Below are 23,119 nucleotides of genomic sequence, written 5' to 3' on the forward strand. Positions count from 1 at the left end.
TATTCTCTATATTTTTTTAAGTATGCTACCTTTTTGATATACTAATTTCACTTTTTTTATTTAAATTTTTTTTTTCAACGTTTATTTATTTTTGGGACAGAGAGAGACAGAGCATGAACGGGGGAGGGGCAGAGAGAGAAGGAGACACAGAATCGGAAACAGGCTCCAGGCTCTGAGCCATCAGCCCAGAGCCTGACGCGGGGCTCGAACTCACAGACCGCGAGATCGTGACCTGGCTGAAGTCGGACGCTTAACCGACTGCGCCACCCAGGCGCCCCCTAATTTCACTTTTAGGAATCTAACCCAAGGCATCAATCCCAAATACTGGGGAGAAAAAACTTTATGCCATCTTCTGAGGGAAAGAGAAATTGGAAACAATCTAGAGGTACAATAAAGAGGGGGAAAAGTAACTGTTACATCTGTACAAGAAAATACTACTACTCAGTCTTTGAGATTTATGCTTACCCTGTAGTGATCAAAATAGTATGGCACTGGCACAAAAACAGACACATGGTGAATGGAACAAAATAGAAAGTCCAGAAACAAACCCACAATTATGCAATCAATTAATCTTTGCTAAAGGAGGCAAGAAGATGCAATGTGTACAAAAGCCTCTTCAACAAATGGTGTTGGCAAAACTGGACAGCTACATGCAAAAGAATGAAACTGGACCACTTCCTTAGACCATACACAAAAAAGAAATCAAAATGGATTAAGGGCCTAAAAATCCCAGAAGAGAACATAGGTAGTAATTTCTCTCACATGGGCCATAGCAACATTTCTAGATATCTTTACTGCAACAAAAGCAAAAATAAACTATTGGGCCTACATCAAAATAGAAAGCTCCTGCATAGCAAAGGAAGAAACAACAAAACTAAAAGGCAACCTACTGAATGGGAGGAGATATTTACAAATGACATATCTGATAAAGGCTTAGTATCCAAAATATATAAAGAACGTACAAAACTCAACACCAAATAACACAAATAATCCTATTAAAAAATGGGGAGAAGCCATGGACAGACATTTCTGCAAAGAAGACATACAGGTGGCCAACAGGCACATGAAAAGATGCTCAACACCACTCATCATCAGGGAAATGCAAATCAAAACCACATGAGATATCACCCACACCTGTCAAAATGGCTAAAATCAAAAATTCAAGCAACAACAAGAGTTAGCAAGGATGTAGAGAAAAGGGAACACTATGTAGTGTTGGTGGGAATGCAAAGTGGTGCAGCCACTATGGAGACAGTATGAAGGGTCCTCAAAATATTACAAATAGAACTCCCTATGGGGGCGCCTGGGTGGCGCAGTCGGTTAAGCGTCCGACTTCAGCCAGGTCACGATCTCACGGTCCGTGAGTTCGAGCCCCGCGTCAGGCTCTGGGCTGATGGCTCGGAGCCTGGAGGCTGTTTCCGATTCTGTGTCTCCCTCTCTCTCTGCCCCTCCCCCGTTCATGCTCTGTCTCTCTCTGTCCCAAAAATAAATAAAAACGTTGAAAAAAAAAATTAAAAAAAAAAAAAAAAAGAACTCCCTATGGCCCAGTAACCGCACTACTGGGTATTTATCCAAAGATTACAAAAACAGTAATTCCAAGGGATACATACACCCCCATGTTCCTTGTAGCATTACGATAGCCAACCCGTGGAAGCAACCTAAGTTTCCATAAGTAGATGAATGAATAAAGAAGATGTGAAGATGTGATATATTGATACGTATTGATATTATATATTATATATATAATAGAATATTATTCAGCCATAAAAGATGAATGAAATCTTGCCATTTGCAACAACACAGATGGAGCTGAGTATAATGCTAAGTGAAATAAGCCAGTCAAGGAAAGACAAATACCATGTAATTTCATTCACATGTGGAATTTAAGAAATAAAATAGTGACAAAGGAAAAAAAAAAAAGAGACCAGAGAAATCAAAAAGACTCTTAACTATAGAGAACAAATACATGATTGCCAGAGGGGAGGTAAGTGGGGGGGGGGGGGATGGGTGAAACAGGTGAAGGGGATTAAGAGGACACTTATGGCGATGAGCACTGAGTGATGTATAGAATTGTCGAATCACTACGTTGTATATCTGAAACTAATATAACACTAACTACACTGGCATGAAATTTAAAAAAGGCTTAGGCTTACAAAAATATTTTAATAAAATATGAAAATACCCAAGCCATATCTTATGTGAAAAATCAAGCGTAGAAAACTACACATATGGTATAGATAAAGGATTAAATGAAAAGTATATATCAAAGTGTTGACAGCATATATACGTGGGTAGTAGTTGTCCTAATGGGGTGTTTTTCCTACCTCATTATACTTTTTTGTACTGTCCAAATATTCCATAATGTACCTCTATTATTTTCACGGAAAACTTTCTCAATAAATTGGAAGGAACTTGATTCGAGCCATAAATTCTTCAGTTGTGCTTGGCTTCTCCCCCTTTGACATGAGCCCTCACCTTATCTTTCCAGTAGGCGCTGATAGATTATCGCTATTACGATATCACTGACTGCATTTCTTATACTCTTTCCATAACTGGAGGCCTGTGTGTCCCTCTTCACTTCACCCATTTTGGCCACACACTGCCCCCCCAGAAATCACCAGTTTGTTCTCTGTATTTGTAGTTCTCATTCTGCTTTTTGTTTATTCATTTTTAAATTCTATTTATGAGTGCAGTCATATAGTATTTGTCTTTCTCAATCTGACTTATTTCATTTAGTGGAATGCCCTCTAGATCAATCCTTGTTGCCTCAAATGGCATGATCGCATCTTTTTTATGACTGTATAATATTCCATTATGTATATATACCACATTTTCTTTATCCATTCATCTACTGATGGACACTTAGGTTGTTCTCATGTCATGGTTATTGTAGACAATGCTGCAACAAACAGGGGTGCATATATTTTGAGTTCATGTTTTTGTTTTCCCTGAGGAAATATCCAATAGTGGAATTACTGGATCACATGGTATTTCTATGATTCTTTTCCTCTCGTGAAGCATAATAATATGCCATTTTTCATTAAAGCCAGATACTTTTTAAAAAAATTTTTTAACACTTACTCATTTTTTGAGAGACAGAGTGTGAGTGGGGGAGGGGCACAAAGAGAGGGAGACACAGAATCTGAAGCAAGCTCCAGGCTCTGAACTGAGAGGGGCGCCTGGGTGGCTCAGTCAGTTAAGCATCTAACTTCGGCTCAGGTCATGATCTCACGGTTCATGAGTTCGAACCCCATGTCGGGCTCTGTGCTGACAACTCAGAGCCTGGAGCCTGCTTTGGATTCTGTGTCTCCCTCTCTCTGTGCCCCTCCCCAGCATGCTCTCTCTCTCAAAAATAAATACATTAAAAAAAAAAAAAAATTGAACTGAGAGCACAGAGCCCAACGCAGGGCTCAAACTCACAAACTGTGAGATCATGACCTGAGCCAAAGTTAGATCCTTAACCGACTGAGTCACACAGGTGCCCCTAAAGCCAGATACTTTAGATTTGATATTTCTAATTCTTGTAATAACAACCCTATGATGCAGACATTGTTAGGTGTCTTTAAAGTAGATACACTGAGGCTCAGAGAGGTTAAGTAACTTGATCCGGGTCATACAGCTAATAAGTGGTGGTTCTGGGATTCCAATCCAATACTGCTCCAGACCAGTAATTTTCAATTCTGGCTAACCATCAGAATCACCTCCAGAAATTTAAGATATTCAGATAATCAGGCCTCATTTCAGAGTGATTAAATCACTGTTTCTGGAGGTGGGCCCAGACATTTGCACTTCTTTTTTTAAAAAGATTTTAAATGTGGAATGTTCTATTGTTTCCAAGGTTGAGCACCATTGATCTATAACAACCCCTTCTCTTTTCACGGATTGGATAACGGAGTCTCAGAGAGGGGAGATTATTGCATTCCACAGCTAAAAGTGTTGGAACCAGAGTGCAAAAAGATTTCCCTAATCCCATGTTGCCCTCTGGGAGCTTACTGGACAGTTCTTCCACGATCTCTTGCACCCCCTGGGCAAAGGCGTGGGGGGGGGGGGGAGGGCGCACCAGTCTCGGCCCACATGACAGTTCTTGTGTGCCCCCTGGTGGGCTAAAGTGGTAAGGAGCCACTGCCTTAATAGGTATTCAACCGGTAAAAGAGTGAAGAGCTCTAAGGGTCTCTGTATTGCCTGATCCCAATGCCGCATGTTGATTTATACAAACCGGCTTCTCGCTTGGTGGCACTTTACAGCATCCCCGCCCTTGGAAGGAACAAACCAACTTCTACACAAAAGCCACACTGGATTGGTACAGTGCCTTGCCTCCAAAGACGCCACATACAAAGCCGATTTTAAATCGCGCGCGACACTTCCTCATCTAAGCGCTCAAGGGAGAAATTTTTTAAATCTTATAGTAACTGTACCTAAGGCAGCCCTATGGTTCATCTCACAGCTTTTGGAGTCAAACATTCCTGAGGACGAATTCTAGCTCTACGATTGTTAATCTTACACACTTCAGTGAGCCACGTGGCATCTTTCACCCTCAGTTTTATCACCTGTAAAATGGTCATTATAATGCCCAATTCCTACAAGTGTTGTGGAGACTGAGTGCGCCTGTAAAGTGCACTGTGCCTGGACTGTATTAACCTCCTCCACCCTCAAGCCCCACAGATGACGATGATTACTATTACTGAAATTGACCCATGTCAGGTGCATTTTTACCAGGCCTGGGAAACACTGTCAAATAGGAAAAAATGTTTTCAGTGCCATCTTCTGGGATCTCACATGTCTGACAGAACCTGCAGCACTCCGCACTCCCCCTCAGGTCATCTTTCCCCTTAAACGTGTTTTCTGCATGTAGTCCTGTTCTCATTCCTGGGGCAGTCTCACCTGGAAGGGATGAGAAGATGAGCGGCGGCCAGCAAAGGAGACCAAGAATGAGGCATCTGATGCAGAAGAGAAACCAGAAGCGTGTGTTGCCCTCGAGGCCACCTCAGCGTCTCTGGAGGAGGAAATGACTGGCCGGGTAAACGCTGTGATATGTCAGTACGCACCGCCGGGAACTGACAATCCAATTCAGTAAAGGGAGGTCATTGGTGACTTGGACAAAAGCAATTTTGATGTGGAATTCTGATTGGAGGAAGGAATTGGATACAAGCATACATTACCCTTCGGAGAGGTTTTTCTATAAAGAGGAGCAAAGAGATGGGGTGGCCGCTGGGGGAGGAAATATTTTCGTTTTTAAGATGGGAGAAATCACAGCATGTTAGTAGGGATGCTGGGAATGATCTGGGGTGAGGGCAGACTGGTGCTTCAGAGGACAGAGGGAAGAATTGGGAGAGCAGCTCTCCTCCTAGGTCAGCGCGAGGGGATCTGGTACACACGGGAGCACAGACATGGTTCATTTCCGGTAACAAGGCCAGGGGCAGCGTCTACGCATATAGGCATCTACGCACACCGCCCTCAGGCGGGCAGATGGACTGGGAGCCTGTGCAAGCTCTCTTCTTGTGGACTCTGCTATCTCGGTAAGGTACGAAGCAAGGTCATCAATGGGAGTAGCTGCTTTTAAGTGAAACAAAGTACCATCAAGAGAGCAAGGGACATGTTAAGATTTAGAAATAATCATTCATGGGAATGAAAGCTGGTGCAGCCACTCTGGAAAACAGTATGGAGCTTCCTCAAAAAACTCAAAATAGAACTACCCTATGACCCAGCAATTGCACCACTAGGCATTTATCCACGGGATACAGGTGTGCTGTTTCCAAGGACCACATGCACCCCCATGTTTATAGCAGCACTATCAACAGTAGCCAAAGTATGGAAAGAGCCCAAATGTCCATCGATGGATGAATGGATAAAGAAGAAGTGGTGTATATATATATACAATGGAGTATTACTCGGCAATCAAAAAGAATGAAATCTTGCCATTTGCAACTACGTGGATGGAACTGGAGGGTATTATGCTAAGTGAAATCAGTCAATCAGAGAAAGACAAATATCATGCGACTTCACTCATATGAGGACTTTAAGAGACAAAACAGATGAACATAAGGGAAGGGAAACAAAAATAATATAAAAACAGGGAGGGGGACAAAACAGAAGAGACTCATAAATATGGAGAACAAACTGAGGGTTACTGGAGGGGTTGTGGGGGGGGTATGGGCTAAATGGGTAAGGGGCAGTAAGGAATCTACTCCTGAAATCACTGTTTCACTATATGCTAACTAATTTGGATGTAAATTTTAAAAAATAAAAAATAAAATTAAAAAAAAAGAAATAATCATTCAAAGAGTGACGGCAATGTAGTTTAGCGTGTAAGAGCCTTTTCTGGAAATGACAAGGTTTGCATGTAATTTCAATTGAAATTCAAATAACAATAAACATATATGCGATGCTCTGAATTTCCTTTATTTTCAAATAACCGTTTAAACCACTCTATAAAACGTTCTATAACATTATTTAAGGAAACTTGTGCAAAACTTAGGGTGGGAATCAGACCCCATTTCCCTATCATCAAAACATCATGCAAACACTTCTTTTCTCAGAGGATGTTTAGCTTCGTGGAATTACTTACAGACGACGGTACATTTTAATTCCATGTACCATAATGAGAATTTCCACAAAGCATAAAACTCTTTAAAACAATATACATTTCTTTTGAACCATTTCAGATGAAGCTGTGTTGGGTGCTTTTTCAGGAAGTTGAAACTAAGCTCAATCTCCTTTCCTGAGACACAGCCTTGCGCTTACGGCAGATTTGCACAAAATACACCAATGACTTCTCAGATTGCTCATCTCGGGTGCCCACAGTTCACGTCATCACAGGTAGAAGAGAGAGTTGGCTAGTTCCAAACTGGGTTCTTTATGAATGCTCTGTGCCACCAGAAAAGTCAGCTTGTGCGCATACTGACAAGGCGCTGGGATACTGATTAAGCCCTGAGGAGAAAACGTACTGATAACAGTTAAGAGGATAACTTGTTCTCCAAAGTAATACATTTTCCTGAGTTTTATCCCCTGCTAGTTACATATGATAGAATGCATTTGTGAGTACACAGTGACTAAACTCAACCAAGGGCAACCTCATCCATGGGGAACACAAGCTCGCTGGGCAAGAGGGGATGGAGGCCCAGTCTGCCTTCATGAAGCTGACCACTGGGTGCCATCACACCTAGCGCTAATCTAAGTCTCCCGTGACTTAATGCTCCAAGGGGCTCAGAGCAAATCTTGGCCTTGGACTTCGAGAGCAGCTCCTGGCTTCGCGCACAGGAACATAGGACAGATGAGCCCGTTACCTTCCCATGAGACAGCATCTGAGTTGGCTTTAACTTCCTCAACTGTAACTTGGAAATAACAATACCCTGATTTCCTCCCAGGCTTGCATAAGACAATGCATAGAATATGGGGCCGCTGGGTGGCTCGGTCAGTTGAGCGTCCGACTTTGGCTCAAGTTATGATCTCATGGTTCAAGAGTTCGAGCCCCACATCGGGCTCTGTTCTGACAGCTCAGAGCCCAGAGCCTGCTTCAGATTGTGTGTCTCCCTCTTTCTGCCCCTCCCCTTGCTTATACTCTCTTTCTCTCTCTCTCTCTCAAAAATAAATGTTAAAATTTGTTTTAATTAAAAAAAAGATAATGCATAGAATGAAGTCCTCCAGAAATTGTAAATACTAATGTTACAAATAATAACGATGATAATGATGATGTTAACAGTTATTGCTACTTGATTTCTATGACAGACTGTGTTTCTCTCAAGGACTCATTCATGCATTCATTCTTTCCTCCTTTGTGAAGTCAGGACATAGGGATACAAACGTGAATTGGGTGACAGTTCCTGGGTGGGAACCCTGAGAGTCAGTACCCACACAAGTACACAGCTGTCACTCACCGGCCAGTTGTAGTACAGGTGACACAGTTTGAACGTAAGTCTCTGCATGTGGTCGGGCTTCAAGCCATTGTCATCATAGATGACATTATAGTAGGTGGGATTAACAGTTCCCCGACAGGCAGCCTGACTGATCAGGTAAAAGTCATACCTGAGGGGGAAAACGGAATGAACATGAGAAAGAAGGCAAACAGAATAAGGCCTCACTTGAAGAACACAAGGCAAACGTTTCATTAAGAACAGATTTGCTAACGGCACTTGCCAGTCAGGACGCGTCGCTTCTGAGTCCACCACGGTGCCAAGTGGCGGGTTCTGCAGGGATCGGCTCATTTCCATGCAGAATCGCAGCGTGCACTTCTTCCTGACCACAATCACGGACAGTTTGGAGCTTGGAACCAGAAAGGCAAAAGGAAAGATGCAGAGAACTAAAACCAAGCTTACAGCTTACCTAATGACTTTTTTTTGCTAATTTCTAAATGGAATAAATAAATAAATTCATTCATTAGAAGAACACTGCAAAAATGAAGAAAATAAAAATTATCCCCTCCCTCAGAGCTGCGTACACAGTTTTTTTTTATTTTTTAAAAGTTTATTTATTTTGGGGGGCGGGGGGGGAGGGAGAGAGAGAGAGAGAACCCACAAACCGTGAGATTATGACCTGGGCTGAAATCAAGAGTCAGACTCTTAACCGACTGAGACACCCAGGTGCCCCCCATAAAGTTTTTAAAATTAGAGATTGTCCTTCTTTGTTGCAAAAGTGTGGTGTGTCCAGTCACTTGGCCGGTTTATATCATTTGAAGGGGACAGGGAGGAAGAGTTAATAGGGCAACGAACTTCAATTCACATTTCTAAAGGAGGGCTTTCCAGAATATTCCATAGAGACAAGATTTCTTTTTCCATTAGCAATAGTGTCCCTATTTCACTTTCACTCTTCCTCTCAATTTCTGAATAGCAAAGAGACCCGCAAGTTCTCTCATTCCTCAGATCATCACTTCTGAATCTTGCAAGACACACACCTGGGGGGATGGATGGACAGACCAAATGTACATTTGTGCCAAATGTTGAATGATCAAATATTAAAGTCAGGATTTAGTAAAGCCAGGGTCAAATCCACTTACTGGCCATAATTCCCAAAGGAACTTTTGGGAGGCAAAGATTGCAGGGAAATTCCACTTTCAAGCAGTTTAATTATCTTAAAAATATATTATTGGTTTTCAGTATTGAAACTTTCAAAACCTGATGTTATACTGCAATAAAACTCCTTAGCACTGTCAGCTGCTAAATTCACTCCTGCTAGCCCAAAATTGCATACTTGTGATTCTGCGCAGTCACCTGAGGTCAGTGGGAGGGAGATAGGGTTGGCTGTTAGGGTTTGGCTGTTAGGGTTTGGACTCAGGGGAAGATGACACTGCCCCCCAAGCCACCGTGCTCTTCCTCCACTCTGACAGTCACCGGTGAGGTCAAGGCTCAGTCCCCCTGTGGCCTGTGGCTGCAACTTCGGTTGATGGTGGTGATGACAAGTCACACCTGACGGATGAATGCTGTGCCCTGCTTGGAACAGGATGCCTTCCGAATATTTTAGGAAGCCCATTTAAGATTATCATCCTCCCCGAATTGCCACTTCTAATATTCTTCTTGCTCCCGCCACTTGACGTACTCACCGAGGAAAATGTACTGCAACACTGAACCAAGAAATGGGGCAAGGGAGATGAGGGCGGTCTGACTTCCATCTGCAGTGCAGCCTGCACTGCCCTCACACTCCTTTCAGCACCTCCATCGACCTCCACCTGCACACCAGGGCCTGCACGGCAGGGACTTTAGCCCCTGGTGTGGATTTGGGCCTCGAATTGGAAACCAGCGCTTGTTTAATCCCGCGGCATAGCAATATGTATGAAGTGTCTTCACCCTCGTGCGGAGTCTCAGTGTCAGCTGCTCTGGGGGACACTTGCCTTCCTCTGGGGGCCCCCACCCAGGCTCATGCCACCCTATTCACAGAGGACCATCTCAACCACCCTCCAGTCTAGGGGAAACCTGTCCGTCCAGCTGTACTTACATGATGCAGACGAGAGCGAAGCTCGCCCGCATGAAAACAAGGTGCTGGCGTGCAGTAATCTGAATAGCTACGATAAAACGTGCCCTGGTTGCAAGTGTGGGGAAAAAAACGTAACTCAATACCTGGTGTTTGCACTCGCTTCTGTCACACTGCTCAGCAGCTGTGGAACTTCGTATTCAATCAGTGTTTTTAGCTGACCGTCCCCTACCCCATTCCGGTACACAATTATCCGTGCCGGCAAGCCATGGTTGTGCTTGTACCATTTGTTGAGTGCTCCTGCAGAATTTGTTGTCAGGAAGAAAAGAATGACTTGTCCAATGCCAACAAAGAACAAAATTCCCATGTAGTTCAACGTTTTAAGTTCATTATTTCCGACCACTGTAATATAGGGTACTACCTAATTTGAGTCATGACTACACTAATATAAAAATGGATAACTTTAGGGCTAACATCTGGCATCTGCTATTTGAGGAATCATACTGGTTTCTGTGGCAAAACATATTCTTAAACTTAACATATCCCTTTAATAAAATTTTAATATTTAATCAATAAATTAAGTCGTGCAATAGATTAATTCCCAAAACCAAATTAATACTAATTTAGTTTCTTCAACTCTTCACATGCTATCAATGGATACAGACTGGATAATTTCATGTCATTTTCGTCTCCAATAAGCATAATTATGAAAACATAAGGAGAGGACGTGGCTGATCTTCTGGAAGCATCTCTTACCATGGACTCACCCAATTTGATTCTAAGTTGCACTGACAATATGAACTCTGAAAACATTTCCACCCACTCCAACTAGAAATTGCCTAAAGAGCAGAGACCAGCCAGTAACTCCTACTCAACAGAAACTTTTCACAACTACTTAAAAAAAGAACCAAGTTTTGAAGTGAGGGCAAAGTAATACAATAATTATTTTCATGTATATACTGTGCAACTGTTTTAGAAGAGTTCATTGTCCAGGAAATCCATTTGCGTTCAATAGAAGATGATCATATCTGTAAGGCCGTAACCAACACATATCAGCAAATTCAATTTTTGGGGAAAAAATACTTACACCCCTTTCCCAAACTTATAGATGGGAAAATGCGGATCAGGAGACGGAGTGAATCACACAAGAAGTACTACAGGGAGTGGCAAAGCCAGATCCTGGCCAGGGCTGGGCAGGGGACGGGAGCCCCAGATATCTGTTCCCACTGTACCTCCACTGTGAATAGGCTCCCCTCCTTGTCTGCCTTCTTCCCCATCTTCTCCTGCGATGCCAGCCCTCATCTGCCAGCATTCCTATCCCCACCCCACAGGCTTCTTTCCTATTTCTAGACCTCACAGGACTCTGTCATAACCCCTGTCTCTCCAGGTAGATTCCTTTGGCCTTCACACTGCTTGCCAGAGCTACCAGCAGCTACAAACTCCCCTGCCTCTTAGAGGCTTTCTGTTTATCATACACAGATGACAAATGTAAATTCTACAGCATCTGTTAGCGTGGATCAGGATACAGCTTTGGGAATCTCCATCTGGGTGATGGTTGACTCAGGCAGGCTTTGGGGAGTCTGCTTCCACCATCTGGTCTGCTATAGACACGTGGACTCTGGGGCCTGAAGGAATAGCGCTTGGGGCCCACCGCCACTGCTATACTTTTAGTACCGGTCATGAACACTTTTAAGCAATCTGCAACATCGGTCGCCGTTCTCTGAAGGATACACCGAGAGAACCACCTAAAGCAAGAAAAGAAAAGAAAAGAATGTCCAACTTCAAAATGTCTACCACAAACGCATTAGCATTAAATGAAGAAACAGAAAACAACCTAAGTGTCCATCAGCGGAAGAATGGGTGAAGAAAATGTGATGCTTCAGATGGCTGTTAGACACATGAAGGGATGCTCAACATCACTCATCAGCAGGGAAATACAAATCAAAACCACACTGAGATGTTACCTCACACCTGTCAGAATGGCTAACATTAACAACTCAGGAAACACAGATGTTGGCAAGGATGCGGAGAAAGGGAAACACTTTTCCACTTTTGGTGGGAATGCAAACCAGTGCAGCCACTCTGGGAAACAGTGTGGAGGTTCCACAAAAAATTAAAAATAGAATTATCCTACGACCCAGCAATTGCACTACTGGGTATTTGTTCAAAGGATGCAAAAATGTTGATTCAAAGGGGCACAAGCACCCCAATGTTTATAGCAGTGCTATCGACAATAGCCGAAGTATGGAAAGAGCCCAAATGCCCATCAACTGACGAATGGATAAAGAAGATGTAGCATATATATACAATGGAATACTATTCAGTGATGAAAAAGAATGAAATCTTGCCATTTGCAACAATGTGGATGGAACTAGAGTGTATTATGCTACACAAAATAAGTCAGAAAAAGACAGGTATCATATGATTTCACTCTTATGTGGAATCTGAGAAACACAACAAATGAACATACAATGTTGTATGCCATTACACCTCAATCAAAATAAAAAGAACTAGACATTATGAGCAAATTTAATGTTCATGAGCCTATATATGTTATACGGTCATAACTATATTAAAAACCTCCCCTCCTCAAAAGAAATTTATCGATAAGAGAAACTAAAGCATAGTGCTGACATCAGACACGCTTGGGTTCAAATCCTGGTTGGCATACTCATCAGCCATGTGACTTTGCTACGTCAACCTAAGTCTCAGTTTCCTCATCCGTACCAAGGAAACACACAAGATGGTAAGGTAGTTACTACCTCACAAGGTTGTTATAAAAATTAAATTAGATAATATATAGAAAGTACTTAGCACAAGATAAGCAATCATAAATAGAAACACTGTTGTTATTATTATGAAGGAATTTATTAGTTTACCAAATTTACTTTCAAAATATTCAAAACTAGAGTGTATTACGCTAAGCAAAATAAGTCAGTCAGAGAAAGACAGGTATCATATAATTTCACTCATACGTGGAATTTAAGAAACAAAACAGCATAGGGGAAGGGAAGAAAAAATAAAATAAGAAACAGAGAGGAAGGCAAACCATAAGGGACAAATACAGAAAACAAACTGAGGGTTGCTGGAGGGGAGATGGGAGGGGGATGGGCTAAGTGGGTGATGGGCCATTAAGGAGGGCACTTGCTGGGATGAGCACTGGGCGGTATATGTAAGTCTTGAATCACTGGGTTCTAGCCCTGAAACAAATGCCACACTGTATTTTAACTAAAATTTAAATTGATTAAAATTAAATAAATAAACGGAATCACATAGTAAAAAAACAAAAAACAACAACAAATAAACAAAAAAATATTCAAAGATTTCTCAAGCATAAAGTTCCACTTCCATAGGAGAGGCTTTTGGACTTGAAATCTGAACATGATTAACTTCTTTAAATTTCAGAAGAAGTTCTATTGTTAAAGACATTAAGTAAACAAAAGTACTTGCAAAATGAAGATCATGACTTTGTGCAAGTGCGCATCAACATTATTATATATGCCAATAATGACACAATTAGGAATGTGGCTAACAAACTGGAAGTCCTTTTCCTGCTTATGTTTTCAGCAGCTGTGTGAACAACTACATCAACTGCCTTCAAGTGTTAATAACAACAAGCATGTATTGAGCGTCTGCTATGGGAGGCTATGTTTTAAGCATTTTATCTTATGTAACTTCCATAAATACCCTATGAAATAGGCATCATCTGGGAACGCAAGCTGGCACAGCCACTCTGGAAAACAGTATGGAAGTTCCTCAAAAAACTAAAAATAGAACTACCCTACGACCCAGCAATTACACTACTAGGCATTTATCCACGGGATACAGGTGTGCTGTTTCCAAGGGCCACACGCACCCCCATGTTTATAGCAGCACTATCAACAACAGCCAAAGTATGAAAAGGGCCCAAATGTCCATCGATGGACGAACGGACAAAGAAGATGTGGTATATCTATACAATGGAGTATTACTCGGCAATCAGAAAGGATGCAATCTTGTCATTTGCAACTACGTGGATGGAACTGGAGGGTATTATGCTAAGTGAAATTAGTCAGTCAGAGAAAGACAAAAATCATATGACTTCACTCATATGGGACTTTAAGAGACAAAACAGATGGACATAAGGGAAGAGAAACAAAAATAATACAAAACCAGGGAGGGGAACAAAAGAGAAGAGACTCATAAATATGGAGAACAAACAGAGGGTTACTGGAGGGGTTGTGGGAGGGGGGATGGGCTAAATGGGAAAGGGGCACTAAGGAATCTACTCCTGAAAAATCATTGTTGTGCTGTATTCTAAACAATTTGGATGTAAATTTTAAAAAATTAAAAAAAAAAAAAGAAATAGGCATCATCTTTATGCCCATTTTACATGAGACCACAGCTAAGTCACGGCAACATTAAATAGCCAGATGTCATACACAGAATAAGTGGCAGATCAGGACACAGAAGCAAGCAATCAGATTCCAAAGCTTGCTGCTGGATATAAGTTCCTAGTACAGTACCTAATACAGTGCACATGTACAGAAAATAAGTACATGAAAATTTCTATCATCCATCGTTTGAGGAAGCTGCCTGGCATACGAGTATTAGCTTGTCCTAATGTGTGTATAAGCATAGTTTTTTCATGAGGCTACATATTATCTTAATATTATCAATCACACTTTATATGTAAGTATAATTTATGACTAAAATGTTCATATTTTTCAAATGAGGGAAGAATACAAACTGTTTCCTGCTGCATGGTTTTCAGTTAAACCGCAAACTATAATTATGGAATATGTTGGGTAATTGTAAAAGTACCTGGTGATTCCGGGGTTAATGCTGGCCACAAATCCAACCACCACCATTCCCTTGCTGACTTCGTCTTTACAGGCATCGATACCGACCACCATCAGGGACTTTAACTGTAAAAGTAAATTTTTCATGATTTAATAAAATGATGACTTCATATGAAGTTTTGAAAAAAACTGTCCCTGGTTATTAAATTAAGTTAAGCTATATGCCAGGGAGATCAAGGTCCAGATGAAGCAGATCATTAAAACAGAAACCAAAAGACTTGAAGATGGAGGGATGGGGTGGGGTGGGGGGCTTGATGGCTCAGTTGGTTGAGCATCCAACTCTTGGTTTCAGCTCAGGTCACGATCTCATAGTTCATAGGTCTGAGCCTCCTGTTGGGCTCTGTGCTGACAGTACAGAGCCTGCATGGGATTCTCTGTCTCCCTCTCTCTCTGTCCCTCCCCCTCTAGCTCTCTCAAAATAAAGAAATCTACTTAAAAAAAAAAAAAAAAGATGGAGGGATGAATATGGTACCTAATTTGCTTAAGAGGCTCACTGGAGTGCAAAATAGCTACCATCCTTTGTGGAGGTGGACAAGTGCCATTAATGTGGCTCAAGAAATTCTGGGAAAGTGATCAGTCATTTATCCCTGGCTTCTGGGCTGGTGGGATCTGAAGAGGAAGTCCACTCCCTTTTGTTCAGATGTCTAAGGGATCCTAGTTGCCACTGGCCATGAGCCTCCAGGGAGGCAGCTGGGGCTCAGCGCACACATCCTGGTTATGGAAATGGAAGGGAATGGACGACATCCCCTCATTTCTCACCCCCTCACTTCCTCCCCCAGTGGACGAGGATTTTCTTAGTTCCCACCACAGTTCAAAATCATAGCTCTGCCGGTTCCCCCAAGCTGTGGGGAGGCCCCCCTCCAGGGTGCAGGGCTACTCTGAGAGCTAGTGCGCTGCAAAGAGTAGGTAGAAGTAGAGGCCAGAGGGCACAGATTTTACGTGGCAGCGGGAAGCTCCAGATCAAGCCACCCCGCAAGCCTGTGCCAGCCTAGATTCTCTTTCATGAAACATTCTGTTATCAGCTTACTCAAAGCTCCTGGAGAACAGGAGCCTCACCTCACCTTCTGGACGGTGTCTTGTGTCATGCCACAACCCAGAGCGGACAAATAACAAACCCACCATACAAAACAAATACCTCTGGAATCATGTGAAAAGGTCTCGTACTCTGATTACATTTTTCAATTAACAAATGGACTGATTACTAAAAGACTGACAGACTGCTCACAGGGATCTCCACAGCCCACAGTTCGCCTCCGAGTTTACAGGCCATTTGCATGGCAATCTTGGTGGCGACACTCATCATCATCCCCTGTTTATTCAAGGTCCGAGTGAGCACACACTGGCTGGGCACTGGGCAGAAGGAGTTCAAATAGTTTTTAATGGTATCATAGTAGTTCTTCTGATTAGAAGGTAGAATACACATTACCTAAAAGGAAAAAAAAAAGAAGAGAAAAAAGTCAATTTACTTATGTTTAGAAGTAGCTTTAAAGTAAAGTAGCTTTTAAGTAGCTTTAAAAAAAAATGATCAGCATGGAGCTTATTTGGGATTCTCTGTCTCTGTCTCTCTCTCTCTGCCCCTCCCCAACTCTAAATAAATAAATAAATAAATAAATAAATAAGAATTTAAAAAAAATGAACACATGGGTTCTCTAAACATCTTGCCTCCAAGTTCCCAAGAAACAAATATTAAAATGCCTACAGTTGTGTTAAATGGCCTTTAACCACTGACAATCCCATTTGAAATGCCTTTTTATCAGCCATCGGCTCTGCAGTCCCGCTCCAAAGCCCCCCAACCCCCACCCCGCTGGCTTTCCCTTCCTCCTATCTCTTCTGATTTGATTGTTAGGCTCCTCAAATTCCCTCCTAACCTAGGTCTTACTCCAGCTCCCTCCCGCCCCCTGTTGGCTTTTCCTGTGGCTCTCCAGCCCTCATCCCACCATCCCTCTCCCATCCTTGCCCACAGATAGGCCAAGTGCAGGATTAGCTTACAGGGTGGTCTCCTTCCCAGCAGGTACTAGACAACCAAAATAAAAGAAACCAACCACAATTGTTTTGTTTACTGTGACCTGAGAATAAGGCTAGGGGGGGGGGGGGAGGGAGAAGAAGGAGAAGGAAGCTTCAAGTCCTCAGGTATTTTTAAATTCCACCCATCTCTGCCAGCACCTCTGTTTCTTAGCAGGTGTTTCCCTCGGAAGGGCTTCTCCTGGCCTGTTTCCATCTCCTTTCCACCCTTTATTCTCCACCTTCAACACCCACCAAATTTATACAAAAAACAGGCACTGTCATCATCAGCAGAGAACAAATAGATTTTTCACCTATAGATCTGTTCAAAATCATAATGTGAAGGGCCAAAATTACTTACACTTAAGTATGTAAAATAGGGAAATGTATCTTAGGGGGTCTTCCTGCTTTCCATCCTATGAATTTGGAGCCAAGCGAGGTAGGCATCAGACCAAGGCAGTGGTTGAACAGGGATGGGGGCCGAAAGAAGGTGGGAGACAAGTGAGACTGGTTGCTTACAAGGGGACAAGGATGTGAAGTGATAAGTGGAGGGTAACAGGGGCCACACTCCCCTTATCAGAGAAGGGAGGTACAATATGGCAATGGAGAATGTTTTCCTGTGGTGTTGGGACTGGAAGTGTGAACACATTTTCAATATATACATAGACAGACATGGTAGTAACATAGATGTAAGGGTGTATGCATAACCTTTTGAGCAACACAGGTTTAAACTATGCAAGTCCACTTATATGCAGATTTTTTAATAAACATAATACAGTACTGTAAATGTATTTCCTCTTCCTTATGATTTTCTTAATAACATTGTGTTTTCTCTAGCTGACTTTTGTGTGAGAGTACAGTCTATAGTACATAAAATACAAAAATACGTGTTAATTGACTATGTTATAAGGCTTCCAATCAACAATAGGTTATTAGGAGTTAAGTTTTGTGGGAGTCAAAAGTCACATGGGGATTTTGGACTGTGCAGGGAGTCTGCACCCCTAAACCCCACATTGTTCAAGGATCAGCAGTGTTTGAGCATACGTATGTAGACACACGCGTACACAACATTCTTAGCTTTGCCCATTGAGAAAGTCTGGGGGCAGTGACACCCCACTAACAAATAAGCACACCCAGCTGCCCAGATTTAGATTTTTTTAAATGTTTATTTTTGAGAGAGAGAGAGAGAGCGTGAGTGGGGGAGGAACGGAGAGAGGGACACACGGAACTCGAAGCAGGCTCCAGCCTCCATGATGTTATTAGCACAGAGGTCAAAGCAGGGCTCAAACTCACAAACTGAGAGATCATGACCTAAGCTATAGTCAGATACTTAACCAACTGAGCCACCCAGGCACCCCCCAGATTTTGATTTCTAAATACTGTTCTCTACCAAAAGTAATCATGGCTCATTGGAGAAATACCTAATTCCAGAGCCAGGCAGCAAAATTTCAAAATTAACCTGAAATACCTTATTGTGCCAGATGGTAAGGAAGTGTCCCCCAAACAATGGGGACACATCAAAAAGTCACGGAAGCCAACCTGAATGAGTCTCCAATCAACAAAATCGCGAACAATTTGGGCATCAAAATAAATAATATTGGTAATCGACTATCAGCTGGTAAATAAAACAGGAAACCATGAATCCATAACTGATAAAAATAAATGAACAAAGAAATGGGGAGAAGAGAAAGTTCTTCCTTATAACATAAGGCTACCCACTAAATGTAGAAGGCATACAAAGCTGCATACTAAATGTAGGAAATCAGAAAGCCACCATTTGGCAATCATCAGAGTAATAACAATAATAACATAAAATAAATAATTAAATTAATAAACACATACATAAATAAAATAGTAATAATAAAAAAAGATAAGAATTATCAATGGATTCTAAAACTAGAGGTAAAAGTTTGATGAGAAACAGGGCATTTACATAGTCTCAAAGTGTCTCCCTGCAAAACACCAGACCAAAAACACCTGCTTCACAAAGAAAGGAGTAAATGTACAGTGGAGAAACCTGGCAGATACATTAATGGAGTACCTCCTGGTAGGATGCATTAAGAACACAGAATCATTGCTGTGATAATCCCGCCAAAAGTACATAATCAGAATTTAATTATAAGGAAACATCAGACAAACCCAAATTGAGGGATATTATATAAAGTGATTCATCTATACCCTTCAAAATTGGAAAGTCATCGAAAACTAGGGAACTGTTCCAGACTGAAGGAGCGTCTTAAAGAGACAGGACAACTAAATGCAATGCATTAGATCCTTTCACTGGAGAAGACATTTTGGGGACTAATGGAGAAACGTGAATGGGAGTCTGTGGATTAGCTGGTCTTACTGTTTCTTGATTTGGATGGTTGTCCTATGGTTCTGTAGGAGAGTGACCTTGTTTGTAGAGAATACGCACTGAAGGGCAATGGGGCATCAAGTCTGTGACCTACTCTCAAACGGTTCAGGAAAAAAGATGGTAGGTAGATAGGTAGGTAGGTAGGTAAGTAGATAGGTAGGTAGATAGATAGATAGATAGATAGATAGATAGATAGATAGATAGAGGATGGCAGGCAGGAGGGAAGGAAGGAACGAAACAATGAAGCAAATATAATAAAATGTCAACAACTGGGGAATCTGGATGAAGGATATCTGGGAGTTCTTTGTACTCTTCTTGCAATGTTTCTGTTAAGTTTTATTTTATTTTTAAGAAAAAAAAAAAGACGCTCAGGGTTAGAATTCCCTTTGTTTAATACAACATCCTTATGGGCCTTTTTTGTGTCTGACTAAAAGAGGAACAGAGACGGCTACGTTGCTCTGCAGGAGATGGGGACCGGCATGCTGGGGCCCAGAAGCGTGAGCGAGGTAAGTAAGAGACACTGCCGTGCGGTGGGAGGCTGAGGCTTGGGAGAAGAGAAATGGTTGAGAGAGCCTTAAGAGCAAGGATGTCAACTGTAACTCGACTGGGACATTGGGGTGTGCTGTAACCTTGCCTCGGACGCAAACCCTCTGCAAAGTCAGCTGCACAGGGGCACACACACAGGACACTTTGGGAAATGAGAGAGCTGTGGAAACGGATGCAGTGCAGGGGGAGATGGCACTCAGGAAAGGGGGCAAGAATTCAGAGGAAGCAGCCGTGGGTGACATGGAAAAACCTAAGCCCTCCAAGGAGTCTGTCAAAAAACTGGAGAGAGCACTGGGTACTCAGCATTTATGGGGTAAGATGGGAGTCACTTTATCTTAAATCTTAAATAAAAGATGGCCCCCAACAAGTTAAAAATATGTAGACATCAAAGAGACTGGGATAGGGGTAAAAACGAGTATTTAAAAATTAATATTAGAAATATGAAAAGGAAATAAAATATTGATAAAATGCTAAGATTAATCCTTTCTTGGGTTCTTGGGGAAATGCACAGCAATTTGCAAACATACCATGGGAGAATATGCTCACATTCATTCTTTCAAGGAAAGAAGACTGTTAGATATAAGGAAAAAATAAAAATTATACATCAAAACCAAAATTATCCTATACTTACCAACTGAACATCAGGATTAACATGTTTCTGTACAGCGCTAAAGAATGCAGCTGGATCTTCTTGTGCTTTTATGCTACATGAAAAGATTCGTTTGGAGAATACGTAATTCCCTTTTCAGAAGCACATAACATGCACAGTCAAAACTACTCCAAACAGAATTTTATAATCCCACTACAAGATACACCAGAAATATGTGATAATCATTTTTATTAGCCTAAAAATAGTTTGGTGGAAAATGCAATTTCCTCAATTATATTTAACCCCTACAATTAATAATTCTGTTTTTCCAAAATGAGGTTGAAAGTGAACTTTTGACAAGTCTCAATACCAAGCATCTGAAGCTGGTTTGAGTTGAATTGGGATTAAGATTTCTCTAACACTGGGGTGCGTGGGTAGCTCAGTCAGTTAAGTGTCTGACTCTTGGTTTAGGCTCAGGTCATGATCGCAAGGTTCATGAGTTCAAGCCCCAAGTTGGGCTACACGCTGACAGCGCGGAACCTGCTTGGGATTCTCTCTCCCTCTCTCTCTGCCACCCCCCTCTAAATAAATAAACTTAAAAAAAAATTTCTTTAATACAAAATCCCCATGAGAACTTTAAAATAAAAGTCTCAAAAATCATCAGATTAATGAGACCAAGATATTCAGCTAATCAAAATGATTCAGATTGAAAGATTTTTCTTTCAGTGACAGCTTGCTTGGAGCCTGGAATATTTAGCCTGCCTCAACCAATTAGTCAGCAAGTACTTAATTGTTCTGTGTTTACCTTAGGGGCCAGACGCTACAGAAATAATTCCCACACAGACGACTTCACAGCTTTGGTTTATGTAGAATCCGCTTCTGATATGTATAAACAATTGGAGTGTCCTAATGCCCAGTGGCCTTTTCAGACTTGCCCAGCAGGTGGCGGGACGGCTGTTTCCTGATCACTGATTCTAACTGAGCTACAGGAATGGCCTGCAGCTCTGTAAAAACAACTAAATGTTTCTGACTTTTCCAGTTTGATCTCTTGCATGCAGACTCTGCGACTACCCTACTGTCCATTCTTTCTAAACTCATCAGGCAAATGTTTCAGATGGGAGAAAGCATGCATATAAAAAATCTAACAGGTAAATGGATACTTCATGGGAAAGAAAAAGGATGGAATAAAATACGGGCTTTCAGATAAAACAGGCCAAGAACAGAACGTGGCAAGGGCTTGTTCATGGAATTCATGTAAGAAAGAAGACTGTGATGTCATCCCCGGGTCTGTGACTGTGGCTTCTTTCATTAATCTTTTCCTGCTTCATTAGCTCATGGGTTAAGAGAAATTAGAGCAGGTGAAACTCAAACCAGGTGATTTGTTAACAGATGTGATAAGACGAGAATTCTAAACTACAGTGTAAAGTGAGACTTGGTTGTAAAATGAGCATAGCTTTCAACAATGCTTGTACAGTTGATGTAATTAATTAGTAACCATGTGTTTAAAGAATAACTTCCCACCTTGCCAATTAGGACACTGCACCTCCACTATAACAACAACAAAATGAAGTATGCATTCCTCCTTATGAAGCATATCAAGCTCAATAAAATGAGGCAGGAGCAATTTAATTGCTTTTCTAAAGCAAAGAGTATCCAATTTTGAGTGTGATTGTGTATATGGGGATCCCTTACTAAACTGGAAGCAATTTATTTATCTTTGTCATCCCCAGCAACTGGCATAGTATCTAATAGCAGATACTCAATAAATGTTCAAAGGCTAACTGCCCTTGGTTTTATCAGAACACTATCTAAATAATCTTATACTACGGTTAACAGAATCAGGAAAGGTTATTTTAGATCTATTTTTACATTAAATTTTAAAGCGTAAAGTCTATCACATAAGTCAGGAAATGCAACTTTCATTTTTCAATACCCTGTTTGCCATTAAGGTTTATAAATAACTGATAGGAAAGAACTAGGGAGAAAAAGTTAACGGATTTATGCCCCAACCAGTACTGAAAAGATTTGGAGATAATGAGACTATTGCCTAAGAACTATGAAAACAGTTTTACAAAGACCAATATAAAATATATTTTAACTATAAAAACTTAATCACTGCAAAATCTATCTACTTAGAACTATTTTTTTTGGTAATTTGTATTAGGAAACTTTACTGAGATAAAGCTTTTGTAGCTACATGAGCCATCATTTCTGATCTTCTAACCAAAGCCAATTAATATACCAAAAAAAGTTGGCATGATTTTCTGTGTATTCTCACATTTTGGGGTAGTCCACATTAAATCCCATGGAACTTCCAGCTCTTCTCAAGCAGTGCAGAAAGTTCTCAGTCACATATTCAGCTCTGTTGCTACACAGAATCAACCATTTATTCAAAGACTGTGCACTTAAAATCTTGCAATTTCGCATATCCTTGGACCAATCAGCTGCAGATGCAGGTTGACACTGAGAAAAATAATGATCATGAAAGGGTTGAACTCATTTATTCGGAAAGCGATTGAATAAAGACAGCACGAAGATGGTTGTTCCAAGTTTGTCCTAGGAGAGCTATTTAGTACCACTTGCTATTCACAGACTGCACATCTGGACAGATTACACAGACTTCCTGGAAGTGGAGGCATCTGATCATCCCCCCATACCCCCCGCCGGGTCGGCCACTCCCCGGCTGCAGATCAGAAGGCAAGGCCCTTTACCTCACGGACTTCCGCTGTGTGCAAAGAAAGGTGTGTGGTTCAAGGATCTCTGGGCTCCCTTCCAGCTCTAGGATGGGTGCCCTTTAATGGGAATCCCTAAGCCAACGGGCTGTCTGATTCAGTCTCTTTAGGCATAATGCTACCTCAAATAGAAACGCTGACAAATGCTACTCCA

At 41.6% G+C, this 23,119-nt stretch overlaps 1 protein-coding gene across 1 annotated transcript in view; it reads right to left on the bottom strand.

Annotated features, from left to right (window-relative positions):
- Positions 1-6,378: 6,378 nt before the first annotated feature.
- Positions 6,379-23,119, bottom strand: part of PIWIL4 (piwi like RNA-mediated gene silencing 4) — a 45,034-nt gene continuing 28,293 nt past the window's right edge. The window contains exons 14-22 of the mRNA XM_030333409.1: positions 22,512-22,696; positions 20,276-20,348; positions 15,967-16,167; positions 14,704-14,807; positions 11,575-11,645; positions 10,047-10,200; positions 8,134-8,259; positions 7,875-8,022; positions 6,379-6,927 (exon numbers count right to left, since the gene is read on the bottom strand). Coding sequence (XP_030189269.1) covers positions 6,811-6,927; positions 7,875-8,022; positions 8,134-8,259; positions 10,047-10,200; positions 11,575-11,645; positions 14,704-14,807; positions 15,967-16,167; positions 20,276-20,348; positions 22,512-22,696 — 1,179 coding nt within the window. The 3' untranslated portion in view covers positions 6,379-6,810. The remainder of the gene's footprint in view (positions 6,928-7,874; positions 8,023-8,133; positions 8,260-10,046; positions 10,201-11,574; positions 11,646-14,703; positions 14,808-15,966; positions 16,168-20,275; positions 20,349-22,511; positions 22,697-23,119) is intronic.

This window comes from Lynx canadensis, chromosome D1 (genome assembly GCF_007474595.2).
Source record: "Lynx canadensis isolate LIC74 chromosome D1, mLynCan4.pri.v2, whole genome shotgun sequence".
Taxonomy (NCBI): domain Eukaryota; kingdom Metazoa; phylum Chordata; class Mammalia; order Carnivora; family Felidae; genus Lynx; species Lynx canadensis.